Source organism: Perissodus microlepis, chromosome 12, assembly GCF_051167445.1.
Source record: "Perissodus microlepis isolate ML-2025 ecotype Zambia chromosome 12, ASM5116744v1, whole genome shotgun sequence".
NCBI lineage: Eukaryota > Metazoa > Chordata > Actinopteri > Cichliformes > Cichlidae > Perissodus > Perissodus microlepis.
The window spans coordinates 24,961,966-24,987,008 of NC_140472.1; the positions used below are offsets into that span (position 1 = coordinate 24,961,966).

Here is a 25,043-nt window from a genome sequence, read left to right on the forward strand (position 1 = left end):
TCATGGTGCAGTGGGAGATTCATCATTGTGATCTTTGCACATGTGTGTGTGTGTCAGAGTAATATGGTTTTGTGTGTGTCTTCAGCTGTAAACAAAATAGCTCGTCACAAACCTCCACTCTCATGAGAACTGCTTTTTAGTTTGGAAACTTTGCAAACTAAGTCTAACCTTAAAGAGCCTCAGTTACTTAAACATTTATTTTATTGTTTTAATACTTTTTGTTTAGATCAAGTTCTTTTGGGATATATTTTTTCTAGTTTTCAGTGACATCTTGGCAAATTTTGTTAATCCTGTGCTCCCCAGTGAAATTGCTGGACTCTGGAGAATGTTTGATTAGGTGAAACAGATAGACCGGCTCTTCACATGCTAATATATGAAAGAAATGGGATCACCAAGACTTTCTGTTTGGATGCTTTAAAAAAAGTTGTTGTTCAAGGTAACCACTGGTATTGCCAATTGCTCTCCACAACTGTTTGCCTGCATGCAACCAAAGACTGCCCAAACCTGTTTGATCAACAGAACTAAGACTATAAGCAGTTTCCAGTACCAGACGTCTCATCGATTGCCTACAGATTCTCTATATTCATAAGGAGACAGTCTTATTAACACTCTGCTTTTATCCCCTCACAATGTCTAACCACCTTTATTTGGAGTTAAATAGAAAGGATAAGGGCAAAATAGTGGTGATAATCACCCACTGCTCAGCAAAACCGTGTGTGTGTTTGTGGACATCAAAGGCAGGTGCAATACTTCAACCTTGGATGAAGAAGTCAGTCTAGAAATTTCAGAATTGCTTACAGAAGATAGACGTATGGTGTATATATATATATATATATATATATATATGTATATATATATATATATATATATATATATATATATATATATATATATATATATATATATATATATTTTTTTTTTTTTTTTTTTTTTATTTGGCACATAAGTCAAACTGACATGGGTATTTGTTTAAAGTCTGTACGATCATGTCACGGCCTGTTTCCAATATGTTGTTTGCCTAGTGTTGCCAAAGGACGTGATGGCTGAAACTATGAATAGGTGTCTCAAAGGTTCACGCCAGCTGGAGAAAAGACATGCAGAGAATGATAAAGACAGTCCATACATGCTTGTGCTTGTGGGTATATGTGAACGTGTTGCTATATACCCTGCCTTGCGAGCATATCCTAGACCTCTCCACATGCAGGGCATAGTCGCCATTCCTAGGCCACAGTACCCTTCACCATGGTAACACCAACCACACTCTGTTTACACCCCTCTATGAGGCTGCGAAGCATGGGAATCAGAGAGACAGAATGTGTATGTGTGGGACGGACAGAGAGAGAGAGAAAGAGAGAGTGATCGCCGTGAGTGAAAGACCAAAACTTGTGATTACAGCGAGACACGCTCACAGACGCGCACTCAAAAATCCTGATTACCTTGTCTCCGTTGAATCCTCTAGAACAGCCATGCCTCTGTGGCTGCTGTTCTTCCCTGTTGGGTCTCTTTGGGTCTCGCAGTGGAGGCCACTAGAGTCTCTATTATTGTAGCTCCACCAAATCCTGTTAAAACCCACTAATGATGGGGATTACACGGTTGCCTCCTCTCCCTCTCCTCGCAGCACTGACGACATCCAGCTATGTCCACCCTCTGAACCAACTTTTGCAGCTTCGGTAATCATAATCACCTGAAATGAAAATTGGAACAAGTTTAATTTCATAAAATAACTCTGCAAGCATGTAGAAAAAAAATGTCCTTTCACCCATTCTTTGGACATTTGCTGCTGATCATATGAGAAAAATATTTACACAGCCTGGCTGGAGTATACTCCTGCACTAGAATTAGTGGCACATTGTTCTCATAGCTTGTCTGGTTAGCTAGTGAGGAGTATCCTGGGTAATAGCAAAAGGCACTGAGATGCTACAAAAACTTTATGTGAGAGTATATGAAAATGTATGGTATCCTGATAAATGCACGTATAGAATATGCATTTAAATTAATGTAGTTTAAAAGTTAAAACTATCATGTTGAAATGTGTTAGACAACAGAACATCTTCAGCATTATTTTACTGTATGTTAACAATTTGCTTAATTGCATGTTCTTGGAATTGGGGTGCACAGGCAATTCACAATTTAATTACAAGGGAATAAAAAAAACAATTAATTAAAAATTAGGAATGACAAACAAAATATTTCCCATACTGATCTCCTTGGAAGTTAGATGTAAGATTACTGGGTAAGGTTCAGTAAAGAAATCACATCTTATACTGTGATTATGCATATCTGCTTAATTGTTCCAAGACTGCACCCTCAACACATGCCCCTTACCATACTGAAGCAGCCACGCACAAAAAACACACATACATTCACATACAAATACACACAAAAGGAAAGGTGGAGGGAATGCTGAAAACCATAATGAGAAATTCAACCTTCGAAAAGAACAACCTGCCTCAGCCTGGGGGTGAGTGAACCCTGGCTTGTTGGATTTCATGCCACCACATCACCGAGGGCCTCTCGATGCCCTCAACCCATTCAGAACTTCAACAGCTCCCTTCACAGCCTGAAGGTGCCTGCTGGCTTCCCCAGTTTCCTCCCGCCTACTTTGTAAAGAGGATTTGAACCAGTGAAAGCCAAAACAATGCAGAACGGGCCATCCTCCACCACCCATGATCCAGTTATGAAGAAAGGGGAATATAGGTGAAGAGGGTGACGAGAGAGAAAGTGTGGGAGGGTGGATTGCAGGAATTAGGTTTGCGGAAAGTGGAATGGTGGAATAAGGTGCGGGGCGCATGCTAATTGTGTTCCCATATTTTCTGCCACTGGAGTGGGAGATAGTTTCACAAAGGCCCAGCAGATGGACCGCGCTGGCCTGTGGTTACCCCAGAAGAAATGCGCTGTTATGAAAACGACATTCCTCCACACAAAGAGCCTGTGTTCTCGTGGCCACGCATGGCTACATGTCCGACGCAGACCCTTTCTGTCATTCTGTTGCACTCAATCTCACACTCTTGCCCACGCTCAGTTAGTCTACTGTTCTGACTGGATCATTCAGCTCTTCCTCACTGTGTACCCATCATTTTACAGTGTCTCCATCTTTGTCCCTAAGAGGATATTTGCATACCTTCCATCCTACTCACGCATTTTTTGTCCCAGGATTTCGGGAAATGAGAAGCCCACGCCAAGTGATTCACATTGATACCCAATGTGTCGCGTTCATCCACTGTCAAAGACGCCTGTTATTTCTCGTTCCTCACAGTCTCACGGTGTTTCTAATTTCATCATCTGCACCACAGCGCTATAGAACCGCTTCCTTTGTGTTAAAGTACTGTGCCATCCTCAGGCTGTTTGATTTACAGCTGAAAGCGGGAAAATTATGAGAAAGTGAATGACTTGCAGCAAAGCACCCTGTGGATTTTAGTTAAAAAGTTACTAAAGTTTTAACCAAGTAAAGACCGTGTCAAACGCATTCGCTTTTAAAAAATATCACTGGACTGTAAATTTTAACATCAGAACAAGCAGAACTTGTAAAGAGCATGGCAAAGATTTCAAGATGTGACGAGTACCTCTTGAGGAGGTTATTGGGAGGAGGAGGAGGAGAAAGAGTTGGCAGAGGGCACGAGACAAATATACTGCCTAAACTAAAAGATACAGGTGCATACTGGTCTTTTAAAAACAATGAGAGGTTTGCTCAGGGTTACCTCTCACAGTTACTGCAGCAGATTCTCCTTGTAAACACTTTTGAATTCGTAGCTGATTGTTGCAAGTTGTGTCAAAACTGTAACTTTAAACACACTCACACAAATTGAGCATCTTACAGGATCTGGAGATGTAATTATTTATCTCCCACATTCAGCATGAATAAACATCTATGAATCTCATGAGAAATAAGAGAAAAACAAAACTCCTGCCAACTCCACGACTTGATTAGGCTTTTCTCAGTTTCTTCACTACCAAAGTAATCCAGTGATAGTTTTGTATCTACAGTTACACCGCAGAGCCGCCAAGTGCAGATATTTCATTCTTTTAATGTTGCCAATTTGCCAAACAAATGTAGGCTAACACAACACGGCTCAAGTTGTAGTTGTAGTAATTTTTAAAGTATTGAGGTTCAGAAAAGCAATAAAGCGTAGACTATACCAATACCATGACTTTTTATATTCTTGAAGTTAGAGAAAGAAGGGTGAAGTGGTTTGGATGTACGGAGGAGGGATAGTGGATATAATGGGCGAAGGATGTGTAACAGGGAGCTGCCAGGCAGGAGGAAGAGAGGAGGAATACAGAGAAGGTTCATGGATGTAGTGAAAGACGAAGGCTGGTGTGACAGAAGAAGATGCTGGTAATAGGATGAGATGGAGGCAGATGATCCAGTGTGGTAACTCCTAAAGGGAGCAGAGCAAAGAAGAAATTCTGTGAATAATCTATGTGAGCTAAGAGTCATTATTACTTATGCCATGCTCTCTAATTCTTTACAAAACTTGATTCTAAGACACTTATCTGATCTAAAGCACCTGGATTAAGCTGCATACTGCATGCAAATGAAACAGAGTATCACATTTTTCATTCTCATAAATAATTTTACAAGTAAAATTTGTACATGAGTACAGCAAATGGATTCCAAGCCTGAAAACAATAGACAATAGGACACCTATTTTTGTATTCTCAGTGAACTGCTCAGCACATATGGAAATGGGCTGTTGCATAATAAAATTGGTCTTTGCCATACTTTTGCCCCAGCAGAACAAAAGCTTTTACTCACAACAGGTTGTTTAGTCTGTACTGTGCTCAGCAGGCAAGAGCGTCTCTGAAATCAGAATATGTTGCGGGGTTATTTTGGGGGGCTAAAATATTTGCAAACCATCAGATGAAATGCTGAAATATATTCAAAGTCACATCTACGATGAAGGTGTCCTATTTTGTAGTAACATAAAAATAGTAGTAAAACGTTTCCTGGTTATTTTCCTGAGGGTTTTTCAAATTAATGACTTCCCTTCAACCCACCATAATCTGAAAAAGAAAATCAATTTATGTGCCGTTCTCGAAGACTTTAGAGTGAAAAGTTTATATGAAGCCTTTATAATACAAGAATCAATTTTTTCAGCAATTATTTAAAAAAAAAAGAAAATAAAAATCCATTATTCATTTCAGGTATGTTTTCAAGAAAATATGTCAAAAGATTCTCTGGCTGTGTGAAGATGTGCTGTTTTTCTCAGAACTTATCCTGTTAAGAAAATATCCATCCATCCATTCGCTTCCGCTTATCCTTTTCAGGGTCGCGGGGGGCGCTGGAGCCTATCCCAGCTGTCATAGGGCGAGAGGCGGGGTACACCCTGGACAGGTCGCCAGTCTGTCGCAGGGCCAACACACAGGGACAGACAACCATTCGCACTCACATTCACACCTAGTGACAATTTGGATTATCCAATTAACCTATCCCCACAAGCTGCATGTCTTTGGACGGTGGGAGGAAGCCGGAGTACCCGGAGGGAACCCACGCAAACACAGGGAGAACATGCAAACTCCACACAGAAAGACCCCGGCCTGATGTTGGAATTGAACTCAGGACCTTCTTGCTGTGCGGCAACAGTGCTAACCACCGTGCCACCGTGCTGCTTAAGAAAATATGCATTGGATATTTTGTGGGTGGGTTTATATGACAAGAAAAATGTACATTTTAAGGGGTCTGTATTGGAGTGTGGGAAACAAAGGTCGGATCATACTTCATGACAATAACTAATAACAAATTAGCAACAATGTGACTGTGATGGATCATGTGTTTTATGCAGGTTTCATCTCTGGAAGTTGACTTTCATATAATAAAAGATAAATATAACTTGGAATACTGAATGCCTGGAAGGTAGATAATTGATTTTAAAACTTCAAATTAAAAAAAAAAAAGTACTGATGTTTACAACATCCAGTTTAATGCTGCACAGATACATGTTTTACTCCACATCTGCTTCTTTTCTTTCTTCTGAGTGTTTCATTGATGTGACTCAGAGACCACAAGGAAGTGACTGTGTTGTAATATGAGTTCAGGTGCAGGGCTGAATAGGGGAAAGGGTGCATGTGAAATTTTGTTGGGGTAAAGACTCAGGGGTGGGGGGTTGTTTCGTGCACGTGTGTGTGTGTTTGGAAAGCTGTAGACACAGACACAGCCGCTCCATTGTACTCCCCCATCTCCAGTCAGGATGTTTGAGGAACGCCTCATCGCTTGGCTCGCTCTAATCTCTGCTGGAACCAGAAACCTGCGGCGGGAAGGCCTCAGCCCAGAGGACTTTGTCAGCACCGGGATAAGAGAGGCACAAGTCAGGGAGAATCGCTGGGATGGTTACTACTGAAAATTATGGAGAAGTCAATTACAGATTGCTCGTGAGCTGCTTTAAATTTGCAGACAGTAAAATAACCCAGGGGATTGCAATAAATCCGCTAAGTAATCCTTTGATTTAATAGCTTTTGATTTATTTAGGTCTTTTTCAATATGAAGTTTGAATTTTAATATAAAGATAAAACAAGTTAACTTGCTGAACTTAAGGAGACAAATCAGAACATTTTAGTGATCATCGTCCACCGTTTTTATCACCTCGTGTGTTTCATTTCCATTTAAATGTGTCTCTGTTTTTCCACTATTTTAAATGTAGTGGTGCTGATTTTTATAAGCCAGCTTTTTAAATATTCACATTTACTCTAGAACATGTAATTCTGACTGCAGTGAAAGGGATACTGAAAAAGGCAAGACCGACTGACCCGGGAAAATCAGTCCAGAACAATTAGCACAGAGCAGTTCAATGGCAGTGGAACCAGTTAGGCCTAATGAAAAACATTTTGGAGGGGAGATTGTGGTTTTGGCCTGAGCCGCAACAACCTGTAACTTGTTGTTGCTCAGTTTTTAATCATGGCAGACTGCGCAGCGACAGTCAGCATCTGGCATTTGCTTGAGCAAAGGAACTTGGAAGGAAGGCCACGGGATGAATCTGAGTGACCTAAAGCTGACTTTGCTCTTGGCTTTTTTCATGAAAAGGGTTTTCTTTTTATTTCAGCTGAAAGCAATAATCACAAACATTTAGTTATGAGAGGTAATCCACAGGCCAACTTTGAAATTAGTCAGTATTGTCCATAAAAATAGACTTTTGAGTGCGCTGTTGTGGAAAATTAGTTTGAGAAGGGATGAAAAACGCGTGACATTTTTTGTTTTTAAATGTTAAATGGCAATTTGCTAAAGGAATTTTTGTGCTTTACATGACAGTGATGATATTGATTATGTATATTTTTTTATACTGATAGGTCTGATCAGTGGACAGTTACTATAGAAACCATAAACAGCCTCAGTGTGGAGAAATGAAAAAAAGAAAACAGGCATTCATATGATGTATTTTACAGTTTCTTTGAGAAATTTCAGAAGTTAAACCGACAGAAAAAACAGGTATTTAGCCCCCGGCCTCTCTGGAAATGTGATGAAAGCTGAAATGTTTTCCTAATTTCAACCACTCTTAAAGATTAATTATTCAATTTAAGAATTGTGGCTGATAATGTACAGTAGACTGGGTTTTATCCTCGATGAGACTGAGGTGGCCCCCAGGAAAGCGATATAAGTGGATTCATTTCAAGATGCCTGTTCCTCCAAAGACTTTATTAGATTTAGTTAATGAGAGAGCAAGGCAGGCAGGCTGGCTAAGCGCAGGTTGGGGAGCTGGAATATAATTAAGCCGTGAGTCAGATGATGCCACTGTTACACACTTTGATTAAAAACACGTTCAACAGCTAATCTTCAACAAATTAAAGCGGTTACATCGTTTGGCACGGTCACCTTTGGTTCTCTCCTCAAAAGAAATAAACCAGCTTTTCTTTCTGACTCTTCCGTTCATGCCACCTCTACACCTTCTACCTCCCACCTCTACACCATTGTATCCTCCCTCTCCATGTCCGCACCCCAATTCTCCACGGTAAGAAGGTGTAGCGGCATGGCTGGTCAACTAGCCTTGTCTGTCTGTCTGAGATGTAGTTAACCCTTGTGATTTTTATGTCTTCCATATGCCCTGCTGGGGCCTTTATGGCTGGACTGTGTAACACAGGAGAAGCTTGTATATTTCCAGGCCAACACACATAAGTCTTCTTGTGTGAGCTATAATGAGTGTTAGTATAGATTTCCTGTTGCTCAAACACTAGGCTTAATTGACCTGAACAGCTCTGAGTGACTTGGCACCTCCCGTCTCAAGCCTTCCCTCCTCCCTCACCCCCCACCAAGACCTTTCTCTGGGACAAAGAGGCTTTTGTCCCCAGGCCTGCTCCACGGCGCTCCGAACCTTTGTTGACTGTTTCTGTCTGACAGAGCAAATAGATCTGGCCTCCTTTTGTTTATTGTCATTTTTTGAAGTTTGAACAAAGTTTATACAAAGCCCCATTTTCTGACGCTGTTTGCTGCCTGCAGGGGGAAAACAGAGAGGGAAGAAAAGAAATGGGTTTATTGTTTGTTGAATTTTGACTGTCTGCTGCTGTCTGACCTCTTCTCATCTCTCCCTCTTCTTTCTCCCAATCTCTTTCTCCCTTCCTCACTCGCTTTCCCTCAATCACTTGCAGGGATCATATATACACAGTGGACACAGACACTGCCAACAGTGAAGAGATATTTTTCAGTAAGGTGAGTGAGACGTCTGCCTCTTTGAGGATGTGTTGTTCTCTGCGTGATTGACAGCGTAACCTCACTCTGACTGCCACAGTGTTACGTATGTGCATGTGGGTGCATTTGTGTGCCTGCCAGCAGTCTTACTCACCCGCTCACTGATTGGACCTGGCGCGTTCGCAATGGTGACCCTGTTAAGAAGATTATTTAATCAATCAGCTAGCTTGCGTCATCCACGCTCATCAGTGGGATAGCTAGAGGTCTGATGGGTGTGTAACGGAAGCTGAGGGGACAGTGGAAGAAGAGCGAGAGGGAGGAAGGAGAAGGGGGGAGGAGCAGGAAATGGAGAGTGAAAGCAAAGGTTAGATGAGTAGCAGAAGAAAGACAATATGGATGCAGAGGTGAAGAAGATCCCATTGTATAGTTTCAAATTATTCAAAAAAGGGGCCTCATATTTACATAGGGCCTCGACTGTAATAACCCACTCTTTATTCCATTTCAACCACTCTTTGCTGGCATCGCTCGCCCTAAACATAATGCATGCAAACAGAATTCAGACAAGGCCATTCTCGTGTATGCAACAACCAGCAATCCCTCCACCTCATCCACTTCAATGTCAGAGCCTGGCGAGTGGGTCTTAATGAGAGCAGGCTGCAGATGAAAGGCTGGTGGGAGACGCGCAGATTGATTGATGACTGAGGGTCTTTAATCAGTGGCTGAGCTCCAAACATGTTGTACAACAGCGGCAGGTACATAGTGGTCTGAACCTGCGGCTGGGAGCTGACCCTCAGGTGACACAGGCCAGGGACACACGTGGTGTGTATGTGTGTGTACGTTTGTGTGCATGGCTATAACTTAAGTATAATTACCCGTATGTCTGTTTGTAGTCCAGTGACAAGTAAAAGAGGGCTGATCCACAGGTCAAGGCAGTGCGTGTGTGTGTGTGGGTATGTGCACACGCAAGGAAGGCAAGCCTATTAATCCACAGATTTGTCCACGGATCTGTCCTTGGACAGTCTGTTCTGATCCGGGGTCAGTATTGTATTTCCTTCCCTCTGGCAGATAATTCGATGTTCAAGGAGGTAAAATGATCTCCAAACAAACTTAGAATAAAGTTTGCCTCAGAGCAGGTGCCTCATGAGAGAAATCAATGATGTAGAATCTCAAATGATTATTATTGATCTTAATATAGATGGGTTATTGAGCTCCATAGTGCTGTCTGTTTTTTTCCCCTCCCACCTCACTGTTTAGCCTGCTTTCTTTGTGACTCGCTATTTTTCTCTTTAGCTTCAGTTAAACTTCCATCTTTTTCTACAGAAAATGACATGGAAGTCCAGACAGGGAGATGTGGACACTTGCAGAATGAAAGGGAAGCATAAGGTAAGGAAAACACACACTACAACATCATTTGTAGAGCAAACGTCACTCGAGTTTTTCCACTTTTTTTTGTCAGTCACACACTGTGCATGGCAGACAACCTGTAACTGATGTAATTGCGCAGTCTCTGTTTCATTGTCTTTCTCTCCCTCACACACACAGACACTCTTAACACACATTTTAAAGACACAAGATCCTGAAGGTGCAATAACACACTTCTTGCAGTTCATATAACCTTCTGCTGTCAGAATTTATAGAGCATATCAGTGGGAATCTTCATATCTCGTGGTTGTATAACTTTATTTTTTTCCTGAACTTAATAACACTTTCATTATTGTTTGAGAAGACGTTAAATGGCACATTAAAATCTCCTGCGGATTTGCCTTTATGTGCCGTGATCAAATGCATGTCACGATACTGTGTTTGTTACATATGCCTCTCCCTGCTCACCGCGTGCCACATGCTGCACTTCAAAAGACAGAAAAGCAAAAAAATAACAGCCCACATGTGGCTACAGATACAGATGTCACCATGGACTTCCTTTCTTCTTTTTCTCTTTCTTTTTTTCCTGCCCTGCTCTCCCCGAAGGATGAGTGTCACAATTTCATCAAAGTCCTTCTGCAGCAAAATGAAGACACCTTATTTGTTTGTGGAACAAATGCTTTCAACCCCTCCTGTCGGACCTACAAGGTAGGAAAACACACACACACACGCACGCGCACACACACACTCACACACAAATGACTATTTTTGTGCTCTTGCCCACTTTTGTTTTTATCTCAGTGACATTTTTCACATCTATCATTTTGCTCTTTTTTTTTTATTTTTTCACACACACACACACACACACACACACACACACACACACACACACACACACACACACACACACACACACACACACTCATGTGAGAGTTTAGAGGGGGTGGGCTATGGAGAAATGGACATAGATGGATGACTTTCACAACTCAGCAGGCCGTCCTCCTGTGCCTTTACCTCCAGGTGTACTTTGACAAACTCAGTTCAGAAGCAGAGAAAACTACTCAATCTTACCTGCTTTCATGCATGCTCGCACATTGCCAGATCTGTTTTAACCTTTTCCTGAAAACATATTTCCGGCCATATTCAATTTATGGAATAGCTTCAAGATTCCTTCAGGAAAAGTAAAACCACGAAAAGAAATGGTGCATTTTATTTCCTATGAGTCACTAAGGAGAGCACGGGTACACATTAAGATTGACTTAGTGCACCAAAATAGAGATGCCAATAAAAAAGCAGATGCAGAGAGATGATTAAAGTTTGGCATACGTGGAAGCAGATGAACAAACGTTAAAAGCAGATGGGCTGTGTTCAAATTCAACCTTTTTTATTTGCTGTCGACATAAATCTGATGTTTCTGATGCTCCAGTGTGAAAAAGTGAACATAATTGCCATTATAGTCTTAGTTCTTTCAGCTTGGCTGACCTACTAAGTTTGCTAAGCAATAGTTGAAAATATTGGAAAATATTAAAGTTTTAATTGATATTTGTCTAATTTTTTTTTAGCATACTCTATGACAAATCTTCTGGAAACCAACCAAAGATCAGTATCAGAGGTTTAATCATAGTAATACTGTACAAATACTATGCACTGCTGTCCGGACAGACCCAGTATGAAGGAGACCTTACAGAAAAGGAAGAACGTGGGACAGTGGGACAGTCGGATAGACATGCAGACAGTAATAGAGACAAAAGGACAGGGAGACTTAGTAGCAGTCCTGTCCTGAAGGGTGTTGTTCTGTGGTTTATAAGGATGTGTTGTGATGGTCAAAGCACACAGAGATGTTATCTAGGTGGCCTGTGGGGAAAACGCCCCTGCTTTGGTTCAGCAGATCTGCTTACCAGAAACGCAAGACCTCTTCGCTCCACTGCCTTTGTGGTTCAGCATGCTAAGCACACAAAGTGGACGTCTTTCAATTCACTGACTCCTCCAATAGGGAAAGTGGAATTTATGTCTCCGCATTTATCAGGCATGGTTAGCTTTTATAGCGCCTCCGGTTATGGTTTCAAGGTTTGTGTTTTAGCTGTTGCTGCACTGATGTCGCTGCTAGTCGGCTGAAGTTAATGGGAAGGGAGGGGAAGTGTTGTACATCAGTGTGAGGTTTGGTAAAATAACTCCACATTTACACACAGCCTTATATGCACCTGTGGTATAAAAATGATGCTTTTTATTGATCACTTATGTTAAAAGTCAAACTTCAGTCAATAACGGTATGATAAAAAAGGCAACTATTGTTCTTTAAAGAACACCGATCATTAAAATTCATGTTTCGTATTTGCTCAGTCCCTGCCCTACCTTACCCAAGCTAATTTATGTGTTTGCAACTGCCCTTCCACACCTACTAAAACACTCATGTTTAGGTGAATAAAATAGCTGTTTTAGCCAGGAAACAACTGAGTTATTACCAAAATCATTACAAAAAAGTCTTGACACCTTTTAAAATGCAAGAAATATGACTGATTATGGGCGCAAAGATACAAATCCACATGAAACACATATACAAGAAAATGTGCACCCATGCAAACACTGACTGTGAACTGTGTACATTTTAAAATAGGCATTTCTCTCTCTCTCTCTCTCACACACACACACACACACACACACACACACACACACACACACACACACACACACACACACACACACACACTGTACTGCTGGCAGGCTGGCAAACTCTCTGGGCAGATACCAGACCTTTGATGGCGTGCTGGGCTCATCCACTTCGCTTGGTCAGAAGTGTATTTGTGTGTGTTTGTGTGTGCGTATATGTGTTTGTGGTTAAATCCACCTTGGCCACAGTTTGCCTCTCCATCTCCCCAGTGTGACAGCACTGAAAAGAGCTTCTGTTTCGGGGCCAGCCTCATCCCACATTAATCAACAGCGCTGCGAGGGAAAGCGGGAGGGAAAGGGAGGCATGGAAGGGGAGAAAAGGTGGTGGAAGACAGAGGAGGGAGACAGAGGGGGCTGGTTGCCGCCCAAACCAGCAACACCTCATGTTGGTTTTTGTGTTGTTTTTTCCATCAACCCCCTGCCTGGTTACCTCTGATTTTACCTGTCTTTGAGTTTCTGACATTTATGTTATTTTTAAACAAACCTACCAATTTTCTCTCTTTATTAGCTGCTTCTTCAATTGGTGGTGTCAACATTAAAAAAAACACACACTGTCACAGATGCATTGATATAGAAAAAACACAGGCAGACACCTCGGCAGCATGGCACAGCCCTCTCCCTTAGCACCACACAGCACCCAACTCCCTTTTTTCTTCTATTCATCCTCCCTCCTACCTCTTCTCTTCTCCCGCCAGCCTTAATCCCCCCCTCCACTTCTCCCACCAGTCCGCCATCTTTCCCTCTGTTGCTTTCTCCCTCTGTCACTCCCTTGCTGTGTTGTAATAATAAACACTCCGTCCAGCTGGGCTGATATATGACTGGAGTCAGTTTCATCGCCTGTTGCCGGGTGAAGCAGGGGGAATCAGTGGGGAGTCTTGGAGGCAGCGACTCCCAGGTGATGCGTCTTAGACCTGATACCGGCTAACCGAGGTGTACTGGGAAATTTCATCTCTTCCAAGTCTTTGCATTTGAAATGACGAGGTGAAAATGCTTCCATGCATGCCATTTTTTGCTGCAGCTTTTCCAGAGGCTGTCTGACTGACACGTAATAAAAGACAATACAAATTTAATACACTGCAAAAGCATTCATTAATTAATGAATAACTCTTCAATAGTAACCACACATAATTAACAAAAGCAATTGTTATATTTGTGTAGTGATTCTTCAGCAAAGTGTATTTAAAAAAGATCAGTAATTTTAGTTTATATATATATTTTATTTCCCCCATAAAACAAACTAAACACGTATCTCTTTCAGTGGCTGCCTAAATTCCTTAAATTTCCTGCTCTGGTGTAAAAGGTGGTTGGGGAAAGTTTTCACCCCCCCACTGCTCAGAAACAGGTTGAAGAGAAATGGGCCATGACTATTAATCTCCCCAGGAGATATGTCCTTGTTTGGTTTATACAACTGCTCCTGGTCCAGGTGTGAACTTGTGCACTTGACCTTTATAGATGTGGAAGGTTGTTGCAGGTGTATGGATGGCATACAAATAAATTTTCTGGGTCTAAAAGCGTGCTACTAACTTTAGGTCACCATGTAAAAATGTATCAGTATGCCAGCGCCAGTATAGTCTGACAGTGGCTGGCCTTTCATGAGGTGTCTAAGTCATGCATTATTTTGGAAGCGCAGTTTTGCAAATGGATATGTCTCAGTAAATATGCCCTTTACTGTGCTTATTCTATTAAATAAACAAGTCTGGGATATTTCAAGGAAGCTGTTCCGAGCAAACACTTCATAAGTGGGACGCCGGTTCAGTTTACCCCATGTTTGTCCTCAGTAAGATTTCACAAATCCCTCAGCAATGATAAATAAAGCCCATAAAAGCGTCCTCATAAAAACAACAGAGACATGGAATCAGAACATGTCCCTCACCCCCCGAATACTGGAGCTGATGCTGAACCAATTAAAACACTCCTGATGGGCATGTTTTGGATCTACATTGTATTTGTCTAATTAATTAGCATATAGCCTATGGAAAACACCAATGCGCTGTTGTAGTAATTAATTCATCTAGATGCACTGCGCTCCCAGCCAAGGTTGCTGTACATTCTTCTGCTAAGCTACAGTAGATCCCTATAGATCAGTGCGCTTTTAAGGCGGGCCTGACAAAGTGTGACAGCGCCACTGTTCAAATTACTTTGAATTGTGCTCCCACTAAGTTGAAGCATTTCTTTCTTTTTTTCCAGCTAGTGGAGTTGACAGTATAATAACATTTTCCGGGTAAACAAGGTAAAGGAATAAGAATCCATCTTGCCGCTTAGACATCAAATTTCTTCATGGTAGCGTTTAAAAAAACATTGTGGTTTAGTGTGGCAGCTTTATAGATTTCTTTTGCCCTTTCAAAAAAAAAAAAAACACTGGTTATTGCTTTAGACAACGGCATGGAAGTCGGCTGTTGTTTCTCTTCACATGCAAACTTGACAAGAGACTGAAGCCATGCGCTATCTGCGGCTGGGTTGGGAGTGTCTTCCCCTGTTCAAACGGCAGGAATAGATTAATGACAGCCGGCCAAACCCAGTAGACAAAAGTCACTACCTTGGTGAAATCCAACGGAGGAGATGGAGTGCTGGGGGTTGCTCCTTGGGTATGAGAGTATGTGAGTGTGCATTTGTGATGTGTCAGAGAAGGAGGGAGTGTTTGTGTTAGGTAGCTGACACAGAAGCTGCTGACGTTTCAAGCTTAACTAAGTTCCCATGTCACTCTGTACACACAGACGCTGTGATTCAGTAGACACACATGACCTTCAGCTACTCACGTCTCTTATGATTAACTCAGTCTAATCTATAATTACAGCCCCCTCTCCCCAATCTAATAACAATATATGTCCAGCTTGCTTCCATATATTGTCCTTCCACAATTTCTGGAGAAACAGAAGGAATGAGAAATCGAGAAATACACTGCCGCTGGTGGCTCTGTGTTTGTTGTAAAAGGTCACTTGTAATATTCTCTGCCAAATCAGCCTCAACAATTTCTCTGGCAAGCTTTTTTAGCGTTGTGCCGGAGTGTGTGTGTGTGTGTGTGACCTTTTTAGTGGGCAGATGATAACCGTTTCCGCCGAGACAGGAATAGAAAACAAAATGACCTGTTTAGAAACCAGAAAGGGCGGCGTAAGCAGTTTGCAGCCTTGGCAAGCTACGGACCTCTTTGTCGAAAGCAAGGGAAGCAAGGAAGAAGAGTATGGGATAGATAGAAGCAGTGATAGAGAAGAAAAATGACTATGTATTTGTGAACTGTTGGGTAAGTGTTTTATTGTAATCTTCTTTGACCTCAGCTTCTGGTCAGCGCAGCGCAGCCTGTCCTCTGTGTGCATGTGTGTGTTTTCCTGAGCTTGAGCCATAGAGAGTGTCCTGAGGCATGCTGGGGAAGACAAGCCTACCCACGGTGGGATGATAGTGACCTCTCACCCACATCTGATTTTCTGCCATGCTCTGCCAATTGCACTGTAACCAAACTGGACTGGACTCCAGTTCACAGTGATCAACGCGCTAAGGAGGCCCAAACTAGCACTTTTTAAACAATGAACAATGGCTCAAAATAGTTCTAAGAAACGAGACTGCTGAGTGACTGAATAACAAAATTGAATTACTTAACTCACAATGCTGAGAAAAGACAACTTTCAGATTGTCTAGGGGCAGAATTAAAATTAGTATGTCTTATGAAATATACAAAATCAGGAGGTAAGCATTGCCCAAGGAAGAGCTCTTAGCACATGAAAAAGTTTGTGCTGCAAAGTACGACTTAAAAAACGGCAGCCGTACTCTGGTTTTGTGAAAAATTCTCACATTCCCAGCTCAGGGCTGTGTGCTAATTTATTTTTCTTCTCTTCAGAACAAAAGCGCAAGCTTTAGAAATGAGGACAGGGGAAAGCGGTGCTGTAAATGGGCTGAAGATCGGTCTTCAGGGTCATTATAACGCTTCTTTAAAATGAGTACAGCTGAAGGATAAAGGATGACGGGGGAAGCGAACCACTACTGTGAAACGTGTTGCTGCGGAAATGTCTTTCCCCCCCCCCTCCATGACAGTTTTGAGATTTTCCCAGTTGCTTTGGCAGCCCTCAGCAGGACACCAGAATGGCATACAAGTGATATTAGTTAAGGCTACACTTAGATTGATGCACTCTCGGGCTGCTTTTTGAGGGCTATTTTATTATGACTCACACTTCAACACTTTTTAAGTGCTGCCTATAGTTTTTGATTGTCTTGACATTTTGACACATTTCCTCTGCTAGAGTTTTACCTCCAACTGGGAACCAAGACTTCCTAAGTTTTTTTCAAGTATATTGTTTTGTTTGACACCGCACACCACTTTGCTTTGACCCCCTCTTGACCTTTCATCTCATTCCTGACCTTAGATTGACACCTTGGAGGCTCAGGGAGAGGAGATCAGTGGAATGGCACGCTGTCCGTATGATGCCAAGCACGCCAACGTTGCCCTCTTTGCTGGTAAGATTAAACATTTCTGCGCATGTTAAACTGACAGCAATCTGTAATGCATTTAACATCACTGTGATTTTTAAACTTCAGTCACTGTCCTTTGGGTTAAAATGAAAGAAACCCAAATTTCCATAGGGTTAAAATAGTTTATGTGATATTTCTACTCTTCATTGGATGCCATGAGGCAAAAACATTAATCCCAATTTTCTCCTATCTGCAGTTACTTAACGCTGGGAACAGTTTGAGTTAGATGGGAAAGTTGAGTGTATTTGAGTGAGGGATTAGTTGCGGTTGTATTTAATATTCTTCTTAATACCCTGCGGTTTACTCTAATGGCAATATTCTGACATGTCAAAAAAGAAAGCCAATCTATGTTACATGCACTAGAGCAAGTCATTCGATTTGGCGCTACATTGCTCTTCTTATTGGAACCTTTTGGAAACACTTTAATATACTGTGGTAACAGATTCATCTGTCTGCGCCTTCTATTGTACTTTTCTGTCATTCTCTTTGTCTCTCATTCACTTCCATTCAAAATGCTCAAGATTAACATAAGTCGCACATGGATGTGACCAGAATGAGTCATTTTTCCGTCGGCGTGGTGAGATTCTTCTGGTGCAATGAACCCACGGGCTGCTAAAGACATCCAGTCCCTATACACATTTGCTGTGAAGCGATTTATGGCAGTATTGATGATCTGTCCCTGCCGGTTTAAAGAGGACAAGAGTAAATGCCTAGCTTGACCAGTTAATGTGTAGCAGAGCTGCTTGGAAGAAGCTGGAAGCACTGAGTAATCAACAGGGTTCCTCTGACTGCTATCCTTTCAATTATGTAGTTTGAGTTTCCACTGTGGTTATAGCTGAGGCAGGCTGAGGTCATGCTAGCGGTGGATTGTGTTTGTGTGTATGTATGTGCATGTAAGCGTGCGACTTTGGCTTTCTGTGGTGCTCGAAGACTGTATGCGAGTGCAGGGCTACAGTGTTTGTGCTTTTGGAGAGTGTTTGCAAGATTGGCCAATTACAAATGTTTAAGTGCGTACAGCCTGTTTGTTGTCCATCAAAGAGTGCCTTCTGGTTGTGTGATTCATTCATTTTCCAGGTCTGAATCATCTGAAACATGTTTGTGTATCTCACCACAGGGAACAGGAATCTCTGGGTGGCTTCATGCATTTCTGTCTTGATTAACTTTACTCTCTTCACCTTTTTTTCTTTTCCTTTATGTCTCTCTGTGTCTTTCGCTTTTTGTCCATCCTCCTCCCTCTTCGTCTACATCTTTCCTCCTTATTGCTCTTTCTCCCTCTGTGTTCGCTCACCAGATGGCAAGCTGTACTCGGCCACCGTTACAGACTTTCTAGCGATCGATGCGGTCATTTATCGTAGCCTTGGAGACAGCCCGACTCTGCGCACTGTCAAACATGACTCCAAATGGCTGAAAGGTGAGTGGGGGACACAAACACAGTCCCTGTGGTCGGAAAGTGCCAGGCTGACTGACAAGTTAGAAAAAAAACCTAGGGTTCGGACATGCATGCTTGACCACGTGTTTGTATTTTATGATTCATGTGCAAACAGGTGTTTGTCCCTCTGTGTATGAATGACGGTATGAAGAGCTGGAGCATTTATGCTACATGCTCTGTTTGATGCAGTCATGTTGCCAGCCTGCACAAGTAGTGTTGAAATTACTCTGCCCTGGGGAGAAACAAGCACAAGTCCAGTCTGTCAAAACTCAATAGAGAAATCCGCCTTTTCTCGCATGTGAATTGTTTTGCTAATATGATGGATGATAGTTTGAGGCTCTCAAGGCTCGCAGTCGCTACCTTTCTGCATAATATGACAGATATTCTGGCGGTTTACTGTGAAATATGGTGTCAGAACTGTTTTGTCACAGCAAAAATGCTTCTTTGACTCATAATAGTTATTCTTTTTCCCTTCGCAGAGCCCTACTTCGTCCAGGCAGTCAATTATGGAGACTTCATTTATTTCTTCTTTAGGGAAATTGCTATGGAGTACAATACAATGGGAAAGGTAAGCACATACACTATTGTTTTAAACTCTAATCAGAGGTGACTTCCTATTTACAGGGAGAATCAGGAAGCGCCCGAGGAAACTAACAGGATATGGGTAACGCATAACGGGAAGGAGGCTTTTAGGAGCAGTAAAGTGGACAAACCCTTTTCCAGCAACAGATAAACACTAGGCAGGAAACAGCACCTAAAATAGGTTCAAAAAGAAAATATATGGAAGTCTTGAGATCCCATTTTAAAGTCTAAATATATTACTTGAATTGCACGTCCGCATCCATCCTGCATTGCTCCCATTTGGCCTGCCCTCTCAGTGTTTCCCATGAGAAGAACCGCCCAAGTGTCTCTTAGAAGTGAGACAAAGTATCAGAAGAAGACGGGGAAAAAACCCCAATCTTTTCTCAGGTATTACACCATAGGGACAGAAACGTTTCTATTAATCTCTTCGTTTCAGTTTTGGGCCCTGTCCTGCAAAAGTTTAATTGGACACCAGGCAGAAGAAAATACGTTATGCAAATGAATCACTCTTTTTATATTGTGCAGAATAAATGAAAGAAAACACATAAGAGAGAGTGAGAAAGACAGAGGGGACGAGATGAGAACAGAGCGGAGGTAACATAGAAATAATGGATTCACTGCCAGAAGTGACAGCCATGTGTTATTGCAGAGCATGAATACAGATCAGGCCTCTCAATCTGCCGGGTGTTTTGAAAGCAGTGTCAGTATAATTATGTATGTGGTGGTAGAACTGATGGCGCAGAGAGCAATTTAACATTTAGTGAATTGATATCTCTTTATTATTACGAAAAAGACTGGCCTACCCTGACAATGTAAACAGTCGTCTGTGCTTTATGGCAAACTGATAAATCCGCTGTGGCAAGTTGTTTGCTTTAGGTTTACTGTCGGGTTGTTACATTGTTATCTAGAAAATACAAAAGGATAAACCTTTCTGTGCACAAGTGAATTACAAAGCCTCCACTAAGGCGTTTGTTTGGCCAAGCGATCTGTATATTTGGACCATTTATGTATATGCGTGTATCGAGTTGTGTCCAAGTCGCTCACAGATTAGCGAGTGCAGAAATGTGACCCACTGATACACTGTGTAATCTCAGTAATCTAAAATTTCACAGTGAACGGGCCTGTGCAGGTTCTAGAGTCTTAGCTGGAATTGCTGCATTGCTTAATTCATATTTGTGCATGGTTCAATGGGAAAGCGGAGGGTCGTGGTGTGTTTGCAAGAGTGAGGGTGTGTGTGTGGTTGTCTGTGGGTGTGTGAGTAGGGATCTGTTTTAAATGCATGGTTGTTCCCATTCACACCATCAATTTCAGTTCAGGGCAAGATTTATAGCTGTTAAGTATAGTGTCACAACAACTAATTACAATTCTGGCTACGTGAACTTACGACAGAGTTGTAATTACAGAGCTCGGGCCTATTTGAAGCCGTATACTTTAAACTTTCTGTTGCCAGGTGCTGACTGTTTAACAGCATATCAAATGCGCCACTTTTCTTCTGTCTTTAATTTGCTGTAAAGTGACGAAACCCTAGATTAACACATTGTGGTGTACCTACAATTTCTCCCATTCAAAAAGGCCTTATAGCAATAAGATTATCGATGTGAAATGTGTGACTGTAGATATCTCAAGGTGAAATCTTAAGCTTCTTAAATATAACCCACGTTTGACTTCTTCAGGTGGTGTTTCCACGGGTGGCGAGGGTTTGTAAGAACGACCGAGGCGGATCGCCGCGTGTTCTGGAGAAGCAGTGGACCTCGTTTTTAAAGTCTCGCCTGAACTGCTCCATCCCTGGCGACTCCCATTTCTACTTCAACATCCTGCAGGCTGTGACCGATGTCATTCACATCAATGGGAGGGATGTAGTGATGGCAACTTTCTCCACGCCTTACAACAGGTAATGACGACAGAAGGTAAAAGTAAACGAGCAGGGAAAAGTGAGCAATAAACTGGTTTTGCTGAGGGTATTTTTTCCAGCGTTTCCCAGCATCTCAGATAAATTCACATGCACCAGCACATGAACTTTCCCTTTATTAAACCGATTATCTTTCTCAGTTTGAAAGACATTTTGAAATTCATCAACACTTTGACAGTCTGACCTTTGTTAACGTTGGTAGCGTGTGTCCCTGCCGTGCCTCTTGGCGGCGTGTAATTTCTAAACCCACTGGGTCAACATTCACATCTTCTGTCAAAACAGTGTTGTTGCCCTTTTGACATGCAGGTGCTTAATCTTATTTTCCCTCTTATAATTCATATTCTGCATGGCTTTCATGTCCGCAGTCAGTGGGAGTTTTTATCTAAATTGAAAATTACCACAAAGCCATACAGCTTGGCTGATAGCTCACACATATTGTAATTTTCCATTTTATGGCTGCTTTTTAGCAGATAAGACAATTGCTTGTGACAACGCAATTGAGCATGGTTAATGGACATTAAAACCCAATGAAGCAGTGCCTCTGAAAATTTCTATAAGCGGGAGTTTTGATCCTAGTATCAATTTTCCATTTCATACGGGGTGAAGGGAGCACATTCAGACAGTAGGCAGCACTCAGGGTTTTGTGTCATTCGATTGTCTTGCTGAGTTGCTTCACGGCCCAGACTTTTGCTAACCGGCCAGCTAATTCTGTCTCGTTAGCAGCCCGATATAAACAGACATACGACTGTCTAACTTTTTGTACATATTCAATGCAGAGGGTAATTACTGTAATTTAGTAGCTAAGCCAAGAATTAACAGCTTTCTGACCTTGCTCTCAATAATGCTACCCTTGTGTCTGCTGTCTTCCAAATGTCTACATGATGAGTTTAACCCATGATGTAACAACATGAAAATCCAGCAAGCTGAGAGAGAAAGAGAGGTTTCTTTCTGTAAACAGCCCTTAGTTTTTATTTCTGGACAGAAAAAAAGCATAAAAAATAGAAAAGTGACTCAGTAATCTGCTATGCATTGATTTCACACAGACACAAAGAAATCAGTGGCTCCACTGCAATCATAAGATGGGTATTTTTCCCCTTAAAATGAAAAGTGATAAGAAGATAATGTGTTGCCCATATTTGGCCCCAAGCGTGGACTGGTGATGAACTTTGATGCCTGGAGGCTTTCGGGGAAAGTCAGTGTTAGAGGTTACTGTACGGGAATGTGTGAACCCGTAAATCACTACATTCAATAACACATAAGTGAATGCACGAAAGCTCTGGCATGGTGATCAGTAGAGAACAAAAGAAATAAATGCTTTTATTAATGAAAAAAATTGATCAAATTATGTTAAAAAATAGAGGAAAGTGTAAAGTGTCTTCTTGTATACCTAAGGGAAGTGAGGATAAACAACGTGCCTCTTTTTTTTTTTTAAATCTGGCAGAACCTTCACAACACTCAAAACTTGACTGTATCACCCAGTGTAAACAGGCAACAGCTAAAATAAGCCATCCTCAAGGGATTTAACCCTTCTGAAAAGGGATTGTAAATCCATTTTTCTGTCTCCTGGTGATAGCAAGGTGTTTCTTTGATATGCTCAGTCAAGAGGATTGTTTATTTAGTTGTGTGTGCTTGTGTGTGCCGTCGCAGTATTCCAGGTTCGGCAGTGTGTGCCTATGACATGGCGGAGGTGGCCAACACGTTCACAGGGCGTTTCAAAGAACAGAAATCACCAGACTCCACCTGGACACCTTTTCCTGAAGAGAAGGTTCCCAAGCCAAGGTACAGCAGCAGTTAATTAACCAGCGAGCACACTTGCATACACGCAGGCACGCACAGGATTTAAGGCAGCACACACACCAGTCACTGAGTGTTTCTCTTCCTGTGTTTCTCCTCATTCCTGGCTGTCTCACACGTGCACGCACAGACAAGATATGTAACTATGCAGTCAATTCATAAGACTTGTTATACCACAATGTGATAATAATCACTTATTCTTAACTCATATTGCCTCATATTTTAGTGCATCGCTAATTTCGTCAGAAAATGCTCATCATGTGTCAAATTGTGTCACACGCAGCACGCACCTACTCATGTAGAGACCACCTTTCTTCACAGTTGCACTCATATCCCATTACCTCACCTTACCGCTGCCACCCACACCTCACACGCAGCTAATTTAGTATCAATAAACGAAGCATGACATCATTTTACAGATGGCTGGCTAATTCCACAAATGTACCAACCTGATCAATCTCCCATCTATTGCAAACTAATTAGTGCGCTAACAGGATGCTCTCCTTTCCTCCAGAAAAGAGAGAGAGAGAGATTTGCGACAAAGATCTGGGCCGTGATAAATGTGTGTGTGTGTGTGTGTGTCCCATATGGCTGAGGACACAGTTCCTCACCATCAGAGAGCCCGTACTGTATTTTGTGCATTAATCTCCATGCATTGTGTGAATGTGCGTATCCGTGTGAGTTCACGCACTTACCTCAATTAGCATGTAATTACTTGTTTATGTTCAACAAGGTCAGACGCTTCAAAGAGCAGGTACAGCCACCATTGTTTTTGTAGTAACTGATGTGATTGATTTCATTTCCATCCCTTGGTTCTTTCAGACCTTTTATCACTGAGCAAACAGACGGAGAGTTGTAACAAAGCCACCTAGGTCTGGCTCCGCAGCAGACTGTTACTCCATGTGTTAGACACTCATACTGAATCATTTACAGATTTTCGTATTTAAGAGATGTCTGCTTTCGTTCTGCTGCCCATATGCGCCCGGACATAAATGCAGTAACAGAAATTTTATAATTCTAGCATAAATAATTATCCTCTTCTTTTACAGTGAAGCAGTAATACTTTTGAGAATAGCTTAACATTAGAATCAGCTGACATGTTTTCTATGGTGTTCCCTAAAGTCCTGTAAGTTGATGTTTATATCTGGTGTGTTCAAGTTATTATCTTGCGCACCCGAGATCATTTGCTATAAACGACTTCAGCCGCCATATAATACAGAAAATTCTGCTAATCATGTTCAGCCCACAAGGTAATTTGTTGTAAATTCACATGCGTCTCTAATGGCTTTAGATGCACACAGCTGCCATATAATGGAGATCACTTGTGTAATCAAATTTTTGTTTTGCACCAGAATGCAGTGAAGTTTTTGCATGTAAACATTTCATACAAATCAGCAAAGTTTCACTGCATCATTCTGTCAATAAAATTCTAATTAAATAAATTAAAAATAACATGTGCATATACACATAGTAAGGTTTGTATATTTTTATGACTGACTATAGGGTTTGGTCTTTTCATGTCACACATTTAGTGGCCAGGTGGCTAATATTTCTGGGATCTGTTGTGGATTATATGCTATGGCAGGGTATCAAAGACCAAGCAGTAAAGGGTTTTAAAGGCTCTCAGAGGTGAGATGGCTGCAAAGGGGATATGCTATCAAAAGAAGCTTCTCTTTTACAAGAAGCTCACCAACTCCCCGTAAAAGGATCAGATAGATACAATCCTTCAGTGCTTTAGCCTGAAGCCACAGAAAAGGAGACATCTTGCGCCCTCCTATGTGACCAAAAGCCTCTTGGAATGAGAGTTTAGTCATTTAAAGCAGCACTTTCATTGATTTTAAGAAAGTAGAACTTTCTTTCCTCCGTTGAAGCTCTTACCATGAAAAATGGCTCATTCCTACTGCGGTCAAAGTGGTGGTTTTTCATTTGTGCTTTTTTCCATATTTCTATTCACAATTTTTTCCCTCTGCCATTATCCCTCCTCTTCATTACCTTCCTCTTCGTCCACTCCATTTGTAGGCCTGGCAACTGTGCTGGTACTCCACTGATGGAGAGGTATAAGGTATCCAATGAGTTCCCCGATGACACACTCAACTTCATCAAGATGCATCCTCTGATGGACGAGGCCGTACCCTCCATTGCTAACAGGCCCTGGTTTCTCAAGACCATGGTTCGGTAAGTATCGCACACTCCAGCTTCCATCATCATCATCAAGGCTACGAGCCCCT

General features: G+C 41.8%; 1 protein-coding gene across 2 annotated transcripts in view; it reads left to right on the forward strand.

Moving 5' to 3' along the window:
• Positions 1 to 25,043, forward strand: part of sema6a (sema domain, transmembrane domain (TM), and cytoplasmic domain, (semaphorin) 6A) — a 103,872-nt gene that overhangs the window by 49,754 nt on the left and 29,075 nt on the right. For both annotated transcript variants that reach the window (XM_084946597.1, XM_084946598.1), the window contains exons 4-12: positions 8,575 to 8,635; positions 9,935 to 9,997; positions 10,583 to 10,684; positions 16,996 to 17,086; positions 18,393 to 18,512; positions 19,010 to 19,098; positions 20,786 to 21,003; positions 22,669 to 22,800; positions 24,835 to 24,990. In XM_084946597.1, the coding sequence (XP_084802723.1) occupies positions 8,575 to 8,635; positions 9,935 to 9,997; positions 10,583 to 10,684; positions 16,996 to 17,086; positions 18,393 to 18,512; positions 19,010 to 19,098; positions 20,786 to 21,003; positions 22,669 to 22,800; positions 24,835 to 24,990 (1,032 nt within the window). The remainder of the gene's footprint in view (positions 1 to 8,574; positions 8,636 to 9,934; positions 9,998 to 10,582; positions 10,685 to 16,995; positions 17,087 to 18,392; positions 18,513 to 19,009; positions 19,099 to 20,785; positions 21,004 to 22,668; positions 22,801 to 24,834; positions 24,991 to 25,043) is intronic.